At 36.7% G+C, this 15,642-nt stretch overlaps 1 protein-coding gene across 1 annotated transcript in view; it reads right to left on the reverse strand.

Moving 5' to 3' along the window:
• NDUFAF2 (NADH:ubiquinone oxidoreductase complex assembly factor 2) overlaps positions 1-15,642 on the reverse strand; it is a 42,541-nt gene that overhangs the window by 11,624 nt on the left and 15,275 nt on the right. The window contains exon 4 of the mRNA XM_031057826.1: positions 7,572-7,612. Within this exon, the coding sequence (XP_030913686.1) occupies positions 7,572-7,612 (41 nt within the window). The remainder of the gene's footprint in view (positions 1-7,571; positions 7,613-15,642) is intronic.

Here is a 15,642-nt window from a genome sequence, read left to right on the forward strand (position 1 = left end):
ACCCTGAGGAACCAGTTCTCCCCTCTCTGTGTGTCCCTCAGTCCTTAAGCTAGTCATAGTCACATCAGCACCTGCCTCCCACAAAACACATTCCAACTCCCGGGCACAAAGTGTGAACAGAGCTCTAAGGACGCAGGTAAATAGGCAGTACTAATGTACAGTCTCTAAGGGGCGGGGTTTAAGGGGTATTTTAACAGACTGGCACTTTCCAGAAGGTTTTTTAACCACCTAACCCTTTCATTACAAGGGTTTTATTTATTATTAATTTTGAGAAAAATATCACTTTTTTTCAGATGCATTTGTATTTTGATTAAATTAGAAATAAATAGTTTCTTTATGTTGTCTTAGAAACTATTTCTACTTCCCAAGTTACCGTAAGTTGAAGTACTCCTGATTTCTCTTGATTTGCCTCTTGTTAGCTAGTTACTATTTGATGCCAGAACTGAGAAACAGCTGGACAGATTTTCTAAACTGTAGACGCGCAATTCATAGAATACTCACATTTTGTGTCTAATTTGAATATTTTATGTTTAATTATGAATTAACTTGAACTTAGAACTCTGCCTGTTAAAAATTCATACCTGTAGGTTGACAAAAATTTAAAAAATAACAAATGGGATGAAAAAATTGTTTTGGCAAAGTATTAAAGAAATTGATGTAAGACAATTTAACATGTCAGAATTTTTCTTCATTATCAAATTAACTGAAACTCAAGCAAAATCCTAAAAGTTAAGCTGAATCACTATTTTTTAGAATATCACCAAACTATTACACTAAACTACATTTTCCAGTTTGACAAGTTAAGTAGGCAAGATGAGATAATTGGCTATTACATAATATTTCAAGAGTAGGAGGCAGAGAGACGACCTCATCTTTGGGAAGCACTAAATGTTGTGATCCAGGGCAGGTCTTGATATCTCAGCAACTGAACCTAAGCCCAGCAGTACCAGCTTGGGAATGAGAAATAATGTGGTAAATGAAAAGCTGTCACTACACGGCAAAAACAGAGGAGCAGTTTGAAATAGAAAGGCTTATCTGGATTAGCCAAAATAGTTATTTAAATCAAACAGTGACTCAACTGACTGCTAATTTTGTAAAGAACATACACTAAATATCCTTGATCCATCAACAAACAACATTAATCAAATAAATTTAAGATTTGTTTTATGCAGGTTCAGTTTTTGAGCAAATCTCTGATCAGTTACAATATTTAGTTTTACATGCAGAGCTAATACCACATTTACTACCATGCTAAGTCAGTTAAATATTAATCATAACTCACACTACTTTTTGTTTAAATTAAATCTGCAGACAAGCAGTGCTGAGTATTACTGAAGTACTATAGTGCTAGATATGAACTACAGAATCTCTGGCATGAGCTGATATAGTTTCTAGGGCACCACAGTGTAACACACTTGTGTTTGGCAAGAACATGTAGCAAGAGGCAAAAGGAAGAGACACCACACTGTAAAGCATATCACCAGCACATGGAGACAGTAGGGGTTTGTGCCTGAATTATTTTTACAGTTCTGCAAAGGTATTTGTCCAGAACTACACATATATTCAAGATCACAGATGAGAGTTTGTAGAAGCAGCAAAAAACACAAATTAGCCTGGCACCACTGCACTCTGCCTTGAATAAAGGACAACACATAGCTCTGATCTCCACAAAGCAAACGAGGAACTGTAGCTGTGACACAGTTCAGTTTGGTCCTTGCTTTCCCTAGTCTACATATGATGTAATTTGTACCAGCCCTTTTCCTGGTACGCTTCCCTTTGCCCTGCACCCCTGCTCAGCTGTGCTGTCAGTGAATCAGGACACAGAGCCAGTGTTCCATGAACTCCTTCCCACATGGACAGGAGCAGAAAAGCAGCAGCAGCTCTTTCCTCTGCCACCTTGGAATCTGCAGCATGGGCAAATTAGAAGCAATGGGAAAAATTGGTGCCTCAAAACTCCTCTGTGGAGGTTGGGCAAGAAGTTATATTTCAAACTTGAAGAGAAAGTAAAAATGAACAAGAGGTAAAAATCCAAAAGATGATGGCTTCTGCAAATGCTCAATTTTTTTTTATTGACTGCTATGACTACTCCCTTCTATTTAAGGTCTTTGTAGCTCAGTTCTTTATATTGTCAAATTTTATTGCCCTTTTGCATCAAATAATAATCCTCCCTGTAAAGCGTATCACCAGCTTTACAGGGATCCATATCTCTGGAATCATGCATAATTTACTGTGCAAAATGCTATTTAGTGCAAATTAAGTTACTGAATATGGCCCAAATCCTGGTTGTGATTCTGGACAACAATGGTGGGAAATATCCCTGTGCTTTTAAAATGTTTTTTCCTTGAACCTGTTAATCATACTACAGCTTTTGGTAGCTTCAGAAGTAAATTACTCATGCACTAAATCCTAATCTCTACGTAAGAATGTACAATCTCCATATCAGTTCTCATTTTACAATTTCTCAACTGAAGCATCTGAAAGCAGACAGAGGCAAAACTATAACATGCAATCCCCAACAGTGTCAAACAAAGCATTTTTCTAAACTGCATTCCATTCTCCTTAAAGGAACGTAAATTCTGTGTAAACTACTCTACATGAATGAACCTGCTTTTGATCTCTCAAATAAGTAATACTTATGATCAAACAAATGGGAAGACTGGATATACATTGTGGGAACTAAATAGAATTTAATTTCAATGTAATTATTTGGGGGTTGAGAGGAAGAAACCTTATGCTTATTACAACTCACTGAAGTATGTTTTTTCCTCACTTGACAAGGAGTTTCCCATAATTATGGATACCCTAGAAATAGTTTGAAAGAATAGAGTTATCATCACATTAGGTTTTTTTAGCATTTAACCTTCTATCCAACTGTGCAATTCAGAACTCACTGAATTTTATTACTGTGTAACAAGTACATACTGCATGAGAAAAGCAGCCATTTACCGTGGTTTTCAATTTCAACCTATTTTCAGGATCTTGATGCTAATTAAAGGAACATACAATTCTACTTTACATCCCATTAAATGTATGTACTTCCCACTAATGTAACACACACATACAGAGCAACAGAGAGCTTTCAGTTCAAACTGAGATTTGTGGCTGTGCAGCCCTATGTGTGCTACAGAGGAAGCAGCTTCTATATCAACAGGGAAGTGTTATCTAGTACAAAGACCTGTGTACACAAAGATGTGTTACTATGGGTTCACATCTACCACTTTCAGGATACCATGATGGTGGGTTCAGAGATAAACCACATTTCCCTCCATACCACTTTCTCTCAGCATTGCCATAATTGCAAGTTTCCTGATTAGTTTTCTGACACCCCAACGAAGTCTGTAACTTTATTTCTGTCTCCATTCTACAGACGTGGCCTTAAATAATGCCAGGTTTCTCAGATACCCTTGAACTTCAGGACATTGTCAGAAGTAGTGTGTAACTAGAAGATCTGTAATGGGAGAAAATAAGGGTTAGATTTCTAAATATATTTGGATATCTCATGTTATAAATGGCAGAATTCTTTAAAAGCTTCTGCAAATCTGATGCCCTCTAAAGTAAGAGAAAAAAATCAAATAGAAGTTAGGCACAGAAAGGTCTGAAGAGAGGTTTCCTCCTTGTCTTCATGAGCATCTTTTCTTTCCTCTCCAAACAAGATACAAAAAATCCAAAATATAAAGATGCCTGTTTTAAATTTCCATAGCCAGAAGGAAAACTGAGGGGACGGGGAACATGTAAGACAGCACATTTACATTTAACTTGGAAATTTTTGCATGAGCTATACAGAAGGTGGACTATGGCTCAAAGAGGGGAAGGGAATAGCCGCTTAAAGAAATAATTTCCATGGATGGGACATTCTTTCTATAATACAACTGCTATATTTCAAGACAACTTTTCTTAATAAATTCTAACAACATTAAAGCTGAGCAGGCGAACTAACACACATGAGAAGTGATAAATTATTAAATCTGCTTCCATGAAATAGCATTTGATTAAAATTATTTTAATATTAGTAACCTTTAAAACATTCTCATTAATTTAAAACTGTAAGGTCCTTAGACAGTGACATATTTCCTATTTGCCAAAACACTTGCTACATACATCTAGTTTCCTATAAACATAATAAAGAAATGTATTAGTCAACTTAGTTATTAATCCCTAGTTAAATTGGTTAAAATATAATTTAGAGCTGCACAGGAATCAAGGTAATGATTTTCCTCAGCCAACCATATATGATCATACTCAATACACATATAAAGGGAGAGATGACAAGATGCTACGGTACTGCAAAAATATTTGTATTCAATCTCAGATTCTCACTGTTACTAAGGAGTATATATACACATACTGTACACATGGTCAAACAGGACAAAGGTGTGATCCAGAATTCTACAGCAAGACAGATTCCCCGATTACCATAGGAACAGAGTATGTTTAAGCAGAACATCAGAAACAATATGATCTGCACTAATTCGTCAAGTTATCACCCTTATCATAACTAAGCTGAGACTTAGCATATTTCAAGCTGTAAAAAAATCAAAAGGCAACCAACTGTTAACCAGTATCCCAGAAAATTATTTTAAAACCCAAGGCTTCCAGCATTAACATTCCTTATGTAAGTGGCCAGGTTAGAAATAATGAAGGTGATGAACAGCATTCATGAATTGTGTCTAGCCAGACACAGAAGGCCAAGTGACTTCCTTCAAAAATGGGAAAAAAGGGATGGGCAAACAAGGAGGAAAGAAACCATTAGGGATGTGGTATATTTAACACTGCACAGGATGACTAGGAGCATTCGTCCATTAAAAAAAAAAAACAAACAAAACAGGAGACAGAAACTAAAGAGAGAGGTAAAGCAACTTCTTCTAAGCAAAAGTGAAAACTTTATAATGGAAACAAGCAAACAAACAAACAAACAAACAAAAAAAATCAGGTGTTTGTGGAAAAAAGAATGGCTTGATTACAAAACATTATCAAGTCTCAAGAAAACCACCAGCAGACTTAGCTTGATGTCATGACTCAATTATTCTGACCACTGTCAGGGATGAACAACTCACATTTGTTCTCACTTATAATGACTGGCACGTCCTGATGATTATGAATGACATTTTGTTACCAAACCATTGGTTCCCAACATGTGGTCCTCAGTGTGATCAGTAAGATCCAACTGCTTTGTGAAGCTGTAACTCTGCAATATATTCAATTAAAAATTCATAATGAAACCTGGTAACCTGAGTAGTTGAGCAACCTCTATCATCAATAGCCAAGAGCTAATAAAAGATAAGACAAATATAAAAACCCCATATATATGATTCAAAAGGGGGATGGTAGGCTAACAGAAGTGGAACAGAAATCGTAATAAGTTTAACATATATCATTTGATATCAGAAAGAAAAAAATGAAGGGCAAAGGACAGGAAAGAGAGGAAAACCATTCAAAAAAGTATTTTTACAGACTGCAAAGGTAGGAACACAGGCACAGCTCCAGAAACTTACGCTTTAGGATCTTTAGGGTTGTTACAATAAGATGATGACAGCAAAATGTCATTAAAGCAAAACCATAAAATTTGTGGGGTTTACATCGTTTTTCAGAAATAGTCTGGTCTCATGAGAAATACACAAAACAACAAAGATTTGTTATACAGGATTTCAGCATGGAATGTGTCACAAATATTCCCTTGTTTCATAGCTGTCAAACAGCAGTTTATCATACCATCTTTACGGTCAAAAGGGGAATATAATATGGAATAGCAGCCAGTAAGGTTTATGTAGCTAAAACACTAAATCAAATCAGCCCTACAAATAGGGACCAAACAATATGCTATATGTACTTCACTACTATAATTATATTGAGACGTAAGGATTTGTGCCAGTTTCAAATTAGGAGAAAAGTAGATCCTACATAGGGCGCCAAACTATTCTCCATAATAGAGAAAAAAATTAGGCTTTACTATCACATATTAAAAATATGACTTTTTTCGAAATATTAGGAAGAATTTTTAACATACAAATATTTGAACTACTTTTTCTTACACAGGAAAAAAACTGTTTAGAGATTACTTGAAAAGTTAACTATTTTCAAATTCCTAGTTTATAATTTCTGCTCTGTGATATGGTCAATGCACAGCCCTGCAGGTGAAGTACCTAGCTGCTAAACTATTTCTCAGATCTATTACCCCACGAAACTAAAAATATAAGAAGTCCTGTAACTCTGAACGCACCATTAGTCACAGCAATCTTTCACTCTCCATAAATTGCTTTTTCTGGAAGGTAAAATATTTAGAACACTATTGTTCCACAATTCTCTCACCTGTGGAGACTTCTTGTTCCCTATTTCAAAAATGAACCAACATCTCTAGCACCAGAAGGAGTTTTATTGCACCAAGACCAGACCCAAGGCTGCCTGTCTTGGAGATTTACCTCAGAGCAACTATCAGAGCAGCCTGGCTCACAGAAATGATAGAACAAAAGACACACAACATTTCCCATCTTCAAACATCACCTTAAGTGGTAATTTCAACAATAAAAGTTGTTTGCATAGAATTGGTATAAAGCCAGAAGTAATTAAAATTAGGTCAGCCCGAACTTAGATGGAGCAACTGTTGTAGTATCAGTTCCATGGCTCTACATAAGTAACTAGACTGGGGAGGAAAGGGAAAAAAAATTTAAAAAAAAAAAACCAAAATCCACATTTACTACTTCCCTGAATAGGTTTAAGGATAAATTTAACTTAAACTTCTTTCAATCATGGATATATTATAGTCCTTACTGTCTCTATAGCCTCAGTAGCAAGTGTGAAAGAGGGGCAGAGAGAATTAGTAGAAAAGCTGTATGTTGTGTAGGAGCTTCAATGACAAGGTTCCCCAGGTCATCTCAGCTCACAGGCAGTCAGGACAACTTTTCACAGGCCAGGATGTTCCAGAAGATCTCAGCACCCAAATGGCTGGATATGCCAACATATCTTCAGACAATGCTGAGCAAGTCATGTATGTGTGTGTCTGTGTCTGTGTGTGTGCATGTGTATGCATCTGCATCCACAGATCAGCAGTCAAACTTGTTTCTAAACTCCTTACAAACTCATCAGCATAAAAGACACTGGGGGACATTTCTCTGCTTTCTCTTATGGAAAAAGACATAGCTGCAACTCCCCGTAGCATTAGCACGGTAAAATGCTAGTGCAATTGGTTTTCCTGTTTTGATAAATCCACTGGCAGCTGGGTTTGAAACCCACATTTTAGTATCAACTACCATGAAAAAACCTTACATTAATTAAAAAGCTATAGCAGTAATTTTAAGAATTTTTTTAATTGAAGAGACTCTTCAACAGTTACAATCATCTTAAAGAATCTATGTATATCATAAAGGAATTAATACAGAGAATGACTAAAGAATAATGGAGTTTATTTTACTTTTTGATAAGTGTTAGATATCTAGTCAGTATGCATTTTCCTCAATTAGGCAAGAAACATACTAAATTCTCCCCCGTAAGTGGCAGATTACTGCACAGATGAGTCCACTATAAATTAATTATGGTAGTTTCATTTCAATTGAAAATTTAAAGACATTTCATCTCACCTCAATTGTGGGTGGATCTTCTCTCTTTTTTCTTATCCATGCTGAAAAAAAAAATCAAATGGATTATTTCAAAGATCACAAACAGTATTAAAACTCAAAATTATTATTAATTTGTAACAGAAAGCAAGTATTTATGAAAAAAATACAACAGAATCCACCACAACCTGGCAAACCTGTCATTTCCCAAAATGTAGGCACAAGATGTTATTTCCTGTTTCAATACTTGGTCTTCAGAGAAGGGAGAGGTGGGGGATGGTGTCACCTCTGCGTGGAGACATTGGGCACAGTTTACATACCACCTTAGCTGTCAAAATAGGGCTTAAAAAGCAGGACTTATGGCACAGGCTTATTGTTGAGCTTGCAGTAGAGTTGAGGTACACTCTAAGAAAATGACAAGCTGACTGATGGAAAGAACAGCCTTAGACCACTCTGGTGAAAAAGGATTCCTGCACGTGGTTCAGACATTCTTAAAGCTGAAAATTTTTTATGTTACTACCAGGTAGAATTCCTTTACAGATATGAAAGGTACAGCCCCAGACCTGACTGAGAGACTGCAGAGCCTGGACTGAACACATCATGTGGCTCTGTGGGATTGCTCACTGCCAGGAGGGGCAGGTACTCTGACTGGGGGAAGGATCCGCTGGAAAAGACAGCAGAGGAATGGAGGAATGAAAGCAGTGGTGACGAAGCTGTCCTGTGGCTCAGGTTTCCTGAATAAGATCCACGGATATTTGTCTGCTCCCATCACTATCACTGCTGTTAGCTGGACTGTCAGGAGGCAACAATCCAGACACCACACCACAGACACTGACAGGTCTCACTTTGTCAATGAATTAAGAGAGAGAGCTCCAACTATTACAGACATTATTTAGAGGAATGACCTGACACCACTTTTTAGAAATACCACAACTGTAGCATTTTTTCATGGTGTTTTAATCTACACAATTCTTGGCAGATTCTTGGTTTTTGGTCAGATACTTCCAAGACATTTGTCCTTTCTGCACATATTTTTCAAATTAATTAGTAGCGGAATGCAAGTAGCCACTAATGAACAGAATGACAAACATAAGGAAAGCCACTTCCAAGTGCTGAGATGCAGAAAAATGTTATTTCATATGTTTGTTTGGGCAATTAAGATTTTTGTTACTATGCTTGAAAATTACAGCAAAAATAACATTTTGCTATAACACACTCAAATTCCTGGCCTCACCTGTTGCCATCTATAAAATACAGAAATGTTTTAAGAAGTAAATATTCCATGTTTTAATTTTCTAATACCATCTGTGCTGTATTTTGAAGGGAACCAGGGAATGATTTAGACAAGTCTAAGACACTAAAACCTGCACAGTCATAACATCACCTCATTTCTGAAAATGCAACTACACAGAAGGTGAAACACTAACACCAGCAGCAGTATGCAACTGATTTTAGGGAGAATAGGTTCCAATTAACATAAGAACAAAGGGAGATGAAATGGTAGAACAGCTTGGAATTTATCCAGGACAGCAAGGCCAACAGCCTTGGTTAATGGTAAAGTTTAATGGTAAAATACCTGCAAAGATATGAAGCAAGGTAATACATTTGGTTCTTGCCTATCAGATGCCATCTCCTGAAGATATGTACTTTTAAATGTCTTTCTCAGACTACTTTTCTTAAAAGCAGCCTCTGTCATCTCTTCTCAGCATTCCTAACAAAAAATAGATCCAAATCTATTGTCATTGTGGAGGAGTGACAGAGCTATGAAGAGTTAGCATCACACTTCCTGCAAGTTTTATGTCAGTGGAAAGAAAAACAGCCCATTAATGTAATTCAAAATAAAACTAAGTGACATTCTATTAAAACTATAGAACTATAGAACTTTTTGCATGTACCTGTAGTAGCACTTACAAACATTTAAATTCTACCAGGACTTCAAACTGCAAAATCTGGTAAGATGAAAGACTAAACTGAGACTGCCACTTCTCAGCTGGCAGCCTTGCATACACTCTGTAACAAAACCAACCATGCTATTGAAGAAAATCTTATCTTATCACATAAGCATTCCCTCCTGAAGGAAGTTACCTTTGTCCATACTCAGCAACAGTTTTAGATTACTGAAATACTTGGCAACGTCATTCAGAAAAAAGAAAAAAGCAGTAGAGATTTCAGATACAGCGAAGTGTGTATACTAGACACTAATCAATAAAAGATACAGCTGGAGAAAGAAAGGGAAAAATACTAGTTCAAAATGTCTTATAAAAAGTAAAGCTTAAACCATCCAAATTTAACAGATTACTTTCAACGAAATATCATCTTCTACCTTGCCACGACTTGCTTCTGACCTACGGAAGGATAGTACCACTGTTTTCAATCCCACAGCTCTCAACATGTAAAAATTGCTTTACTCTATTTGAAATTGCCAGTATTTTCTTAAAACACCAGCTGCATTTTAATTTCAGATCTTTATAATAACTGATCCCTAAAGAAAAATTCGAAATAAAAATTAAGCTGCAGTCAAAAAGTACTGCTGAAATATAAACAGTACAATAGATTTTTTTTCAAGAGCACCTGTGACTTTTAGCAGTTCTTTGACTAATGATTTTCAGATGAATGGAACACTTCTAGCAAATGATTTTATAATTTAATTATCTACCACATTTTAAAAGCTGCAAACAAAACAGTGAAGGGTAACCCATATGTCCTGTGAACAGAGGCTGTGAAATAAGGACCACTCCACAATACGTTTTCATTCATTAACTGAACTCAGCACCAACACTCAAAAGCAAAGAAACAAATGTTAATTCAGGAAGAGTTTTCGTATCAAGCATTCCATATAGAAGTGTATCTATTTAAATACATTAAAATGCACACAGTTTTAACACTGTGCTCTTTTTCTTTCCAGTTATAACAACACTTGAATACTTTGTTTTATTTGAGCTATTAACCTTTCTGTTTTCTAATAAATGTCAGGGGTACAAATATTTTTCAGCTTAACGGTACATAAAACTTGGCACAAATATTGATACTATTTTCTGAATTACTACAAGTAAATTTATTTTAATATCTCTCATGAACTGCATAAGAAAGTCATTATTAAATGAAAGATTTCTTCACTGCCATGTAGCTGAGGGAGGAATATAGTATGAAAATTTACTAAAATCTTCGTATATCCATAAGATGAAGTTAGTTAGACTTAATGTTATCATACTTGTCTGTGCAAATCCACTTCTCAAATATTCTTCATAAAGCTCAAGAAGAAATATGAGCTTAAAAGCAAAGAAAATTTCATCTGATTTCAGTATATTTTAGCACACTGCAGTTTAGCATCCAATAGTTTTATCAGTCTTTCAAAAGAAACACATTTTCCTAATAATTCACCGGACCACTTAATCTTTGGGGCTAAGAATGGGAGGACTCTTAATTCTCACCAGTTTTTATGTGGTTGTCTTTGAGATAGGAGATTTTTTAAAAGCCTTTAAAATCCTTGACTTTTAAGTTATCAATAAAATTATGAGCACCCAATACATGGTTCAAAAAAAGCACCAACACCTCATAACTCAGATGTAAGAGAAATTCATGGTAGCAAATGGAGAATGAAGGTGTACAAAAATATAACTGATTTCCTACTGAGTTAGCACTACGTTTAACAAAATTCAAGTAAATAATACGTTGAAGTTTATACATTTTGCATTCTCTTTATTTATCTGCATATATCCAGATACAAAATACATATATCTGTGTATACAGCTGAGTAAAGAAAAAGTTCTTGTACTTTTCTTTATGATCTGCATTACACCTTTGGTGAATGCATTTTTAAATTACTCAACAGCTTCATACTATAGTCAAATATTTGTTGCTGGAAACAAGGTAGGTAGGTAGGTGCTTTATTACCTTTTATTTGAAAAACATATGCACACATATATATACTTAATTAAAAGTTGACAGTTATAGCTGGTAAAAAGTTTTTCATTACATTCCCATTCCCCAAGCTAACAAAACGAAATGCCTTCACAATTGTCAGCCAAGATGTTTTAAACCTGGCAGAGAAGGTAAAATGAATGTACTGAGTGCAACCAAAACATCCCCCCCTGCACCTCAAAGCTTTGGCTAATGAATCATTGCCCCCATTGAAAACTGCTGCTTCTAATTTTATGTGGATGTACTCATGTTAATTACACCTTTGTCTAAAGGGAATTTTGCAAGTAAGCTGGACATTTCCTACCTTGAGACATTCACATTCTTTCATCAGCACTCATTTGCATTCTTATTAGTATGCATGAAATTTTCATTGAACTTTAAGTCTCTTACTGGCAGATAACACACTGCAATGGCCATAAAAGTGAACATGCAAATTAAGACTCCCATTAATCACTAAATGTTACCAAGAAAAAGAAAATTGAGATTAGGAGTAGATGGCAATTAAATGCTGTATGAAGCACGCCTTCTCCTGAATCTCTGTGGGCTGTAAAATTTCAGATGTCCCCTCATGAGCACTACTGACATGTCTTGAGGAGATGTAAATCACACATATTTAAGTAGGTGAACATTCAGAACTAAAATACAGAAATGTTATCTGTTGTGTGCATCCATACTGCCTAAGGAAAAGTAGGCACTCACACTCTGAAGTAAAATATAAGAGACTTCACTGAAACAAAACCAGGCAATATAAATATTATTGTTGTATACAAATATTTGTATATGGATTGCATTCTAAATTTAAAACTACAGTACAAGAGGAAATACACTTTTGGATTTTTAAAATTAAAATTAAAGATGTACAAAGAGCTAACATTGAGGATAACACAAGGGATTCTGTTTTAGCTTTACAGAAGCCTTAATGTACATTCCAGAACTTTTAATAATATTCAGAGGTCTGAGAATGTAGATAATTCAATCCTCCAGAGCACTGAACACTAACATCTTTAGGATAAAATTTCCAGATGAGTCCTTCAGGAATAAACCCTTGCCCTTCTATTCACTAAACTCCCAGGATCAGTACACAAACAATCTCTCCAGAGTCAAAGGAACAGCTTGCACAGATTGAGTCTGTGATCTAGATGATGCTTTATAGCTTTCTACTTGGTCTCCCTTTACTTTATTACATGTTTAAAACTTGATAAACACAGTACCAGAATCAGTTCCTTATGTTACCAGCTGTCCAAGTTGGATATCTTAGGTACAGAATGAGATTTAACTTGTCCCCTCTTCCAATTTCTCTACAGCCAGTTCCCACTCCTTACACTATCCTTTGTCCCTGGTTTCATGTAAGTTCTCCTCAGACAAGTGATGCCTGTCAGTATCTCCAGGGATGGTACTTTCATTAATTTTGGTCATAAGAGGTTTCTTTTTCTAGTCATACAGTCAGTCGTACAGTTGTGCAGGGTAACAAAGAAAGGGAAAGGGTGCTGGGATGACTGCTTTTAAATGAGGTGGCCATTTAGAATTGTCCACAAATAAAAAACCCTGAGTCCTGGCAGAACAAAGACAGTACAGGTAAAAGCAGCTCTCTACAGGTCCAGAGAAAAGGAGCAGATAAGGCAACAGACTCTTCAGCACAGTCCTAAAAGTGAAAAGCCTGAGAGGAATAGGAAGGAGAGCCAGCCAAAACTTAAGCAGAGGCCATGGATGTCAAAGTACATACACAGGGTTTGGAGAGGAGGCACCTGGAGATGTGTGTGCCCAGCAGAGTCCAAAAGCAAAGAGAAAACAAAGTAGGAAATAACAAATAAGATTCTAACCTTATATTTATCTTTTACTGTTCAGAGGAAACAGCAAGTATTTTAGAACTCCTTCAGCAAAGTCTCAGGCTATTTGCTGGAATGATCAGCATCCATAATAGCATGAATTATAATGTGAACACCCACAGAAAGAATGTACTGGGATATTTTTAAGCATCTGGACAGAAGACACACAGTGAAAGTTCAGCACAGGTCCTGTGGGCCAGGGAAACTTCTAGACCAATGTTAAAGAGGAAAAAATTGGGACAGAAATGTAATGAGCATTTCAGCAAGGAGTGTCTAAAAATCTTGAATTAAACTTTTCTTACTCAGATAACTGGCTTCTATAGTAGTATTTGAACTATCTACACTTTCCATTCTTCTCATTTTAACTAATTCAGAATTTCTTTTTTACAAGAAGCAAAAAAGAAATAGTGATGAATTGAAATTCAGAGCATCCTAAATCCCTCACACCCCACAATATGCAGCCAAGATATAATAGGTCTTTCAAAAGCTTCTCTACCCATAGCAGAAGTACCAGTTTTGGCTTGTTAAAATTCTACATCCATAAAACTGTTTGCAAAAGTTAGACTAGTATAGGACAAAAAAGTACAGGCTAGCCTTTTTTCCGGAATTCCCATCTTTATCTCTCAGAAGTATACACTACACACCCTTCTGGTTAATAAATTCACTGGGGAAAAAAGCATGCATGTATCTCTTCTTTCTAGAGAAATTCAGCAGTGTTGTAGTTGAGGAATGGGACTCTCCAGTTTACTCCACCCACAAAAGTTCCCCAAACCACACTGCCAACCACTAGCTCCCTCTCCCCTCCTCTTCCACCCTTCCCCACTGAGGGTGGCCAGGGAGGAGAAAGGGAGGCACAAAAGGGAAAGATCATGGGGTGAGACAACAATTTACTGGTAACAGCAGTGAGGTAACAAAACAAACATAAATTAATGCTCATAATAAAAGCATACAAAAGAGAGGGTAATTTACATGCAAAATGCTCACCAAGGATGATGTGAGATGACCACAGCCATGCTTTTTCCCAATCAGAAGCTACACCCTTTTTCTCAGAAGCCAGAGTCCCTTTCCCCTACTCCCAGCAATGACCTAAGGTAGTATTGTATAACATCTTGATTCTGGCCACACCCTGTTAGCCACACCCTCTCCTGGTGATTACAAAAATTAACTCCATCCTTGGCCAAAATCAGGACAAGTACTTAAGAGGAAAAGACTATTACTCAATCTGCAAACTGCAAATCTTCCTTTCCTCTGTGAATTCTTTGCTGACAATGTATTTGTATTTGCTGACAATATCACAAAGAGAAAACCTCACAGTTACAAAGATGAGGAAGTTAAGCAATAAAAATGTAAACATAGCTCATAACAACAGGACTGGCCAGGTAATCGCTTCTTCACTAAAATCTGAACAGGATGCCTTGATTTGAAAAGTGTGTCTCAGGTCTGCCAGCGGCAGCTTTTTAGACAAGGTCCATATATACTTCAGGGTACATGGTATTTGACTTCAAGGTCTTGTCATACACACCACATCCCAAAAATCTGCAACTTTCAAGGCACTATACTGTCAAATCCCATGGATTTGTGCGAAATTTCTGAAGAGAGATATAGCAGAGGATTTTTAGTGCTACACAGATCCCAATAGCACGAAGCAATGGGTTTGTATAGCAATTTGTTTGAACACTGCAGTCTAACCCCATTTGGGAAAGGATGATTAGCCCACACCCATCTGAGACAGTCTGACTGTCCGTGTTGTGCTCCTGTTAATTCCAGACAAGTGCAGACAGAGACTACCAAATTGTCCTGGATGAGAATTCCTTCACAGGGGAGCAGAGTTACCTGAAGCTTCATATATGCTTCTTGGTGACTGTGATGCAGTGTTTGCATGACGGCCACAGAGAACTAAGATGAGCTCTCACTGATAGTTAGAGAACTTTTGGACAAGGAAAAAGACCTTCAGAAAGCTGGATGAATAGCATTCATCCAGTCAAGCACCAGATGATTTTGTTAGGACAAGCCTAAAAGGCTGCTACTCTCCTTCAGCAGATGGCTCTCTTGGACTGACAAAGAAGCAGAAACATATAGAGCAAGACTTGCCAACCCCCTGTGGGTACTGCAGCAGTAGAAGACAGAATCTGTTGATACCGTGGTTTCACCATAGCTGCCAAACACTGCCAATAGTGTTGAAACACTTTCAGAAGCTTTCTGTTCCTAATACTAGCCTCAGTTGATCACAGCAAAAATCCTAGGAATTAGTGTAGTGACAATGATAAAAAACAAGGTAAGAATGTTTTCTATTTCTCCACTGACTCCATTAAGGGATATAATGGGCCTGAAGTTTTCTTTTTGTTCAG

Source organism: Geospiza fortis, unplaced genomic scaffold, assembly GCF_000277835.1.
Source record: "Geospiza fortis unplaced genomic scaffold, GeoFor_1.0 scaffold443, whole genome shotgun sequence".
Classification (NCBI taxonomy): domain Eukaryota; kingdom Metazoa; phylum Chordata; class Aves; order Passeriformes; family Thraupidae; genus Geospiza; species Geospiza fortis.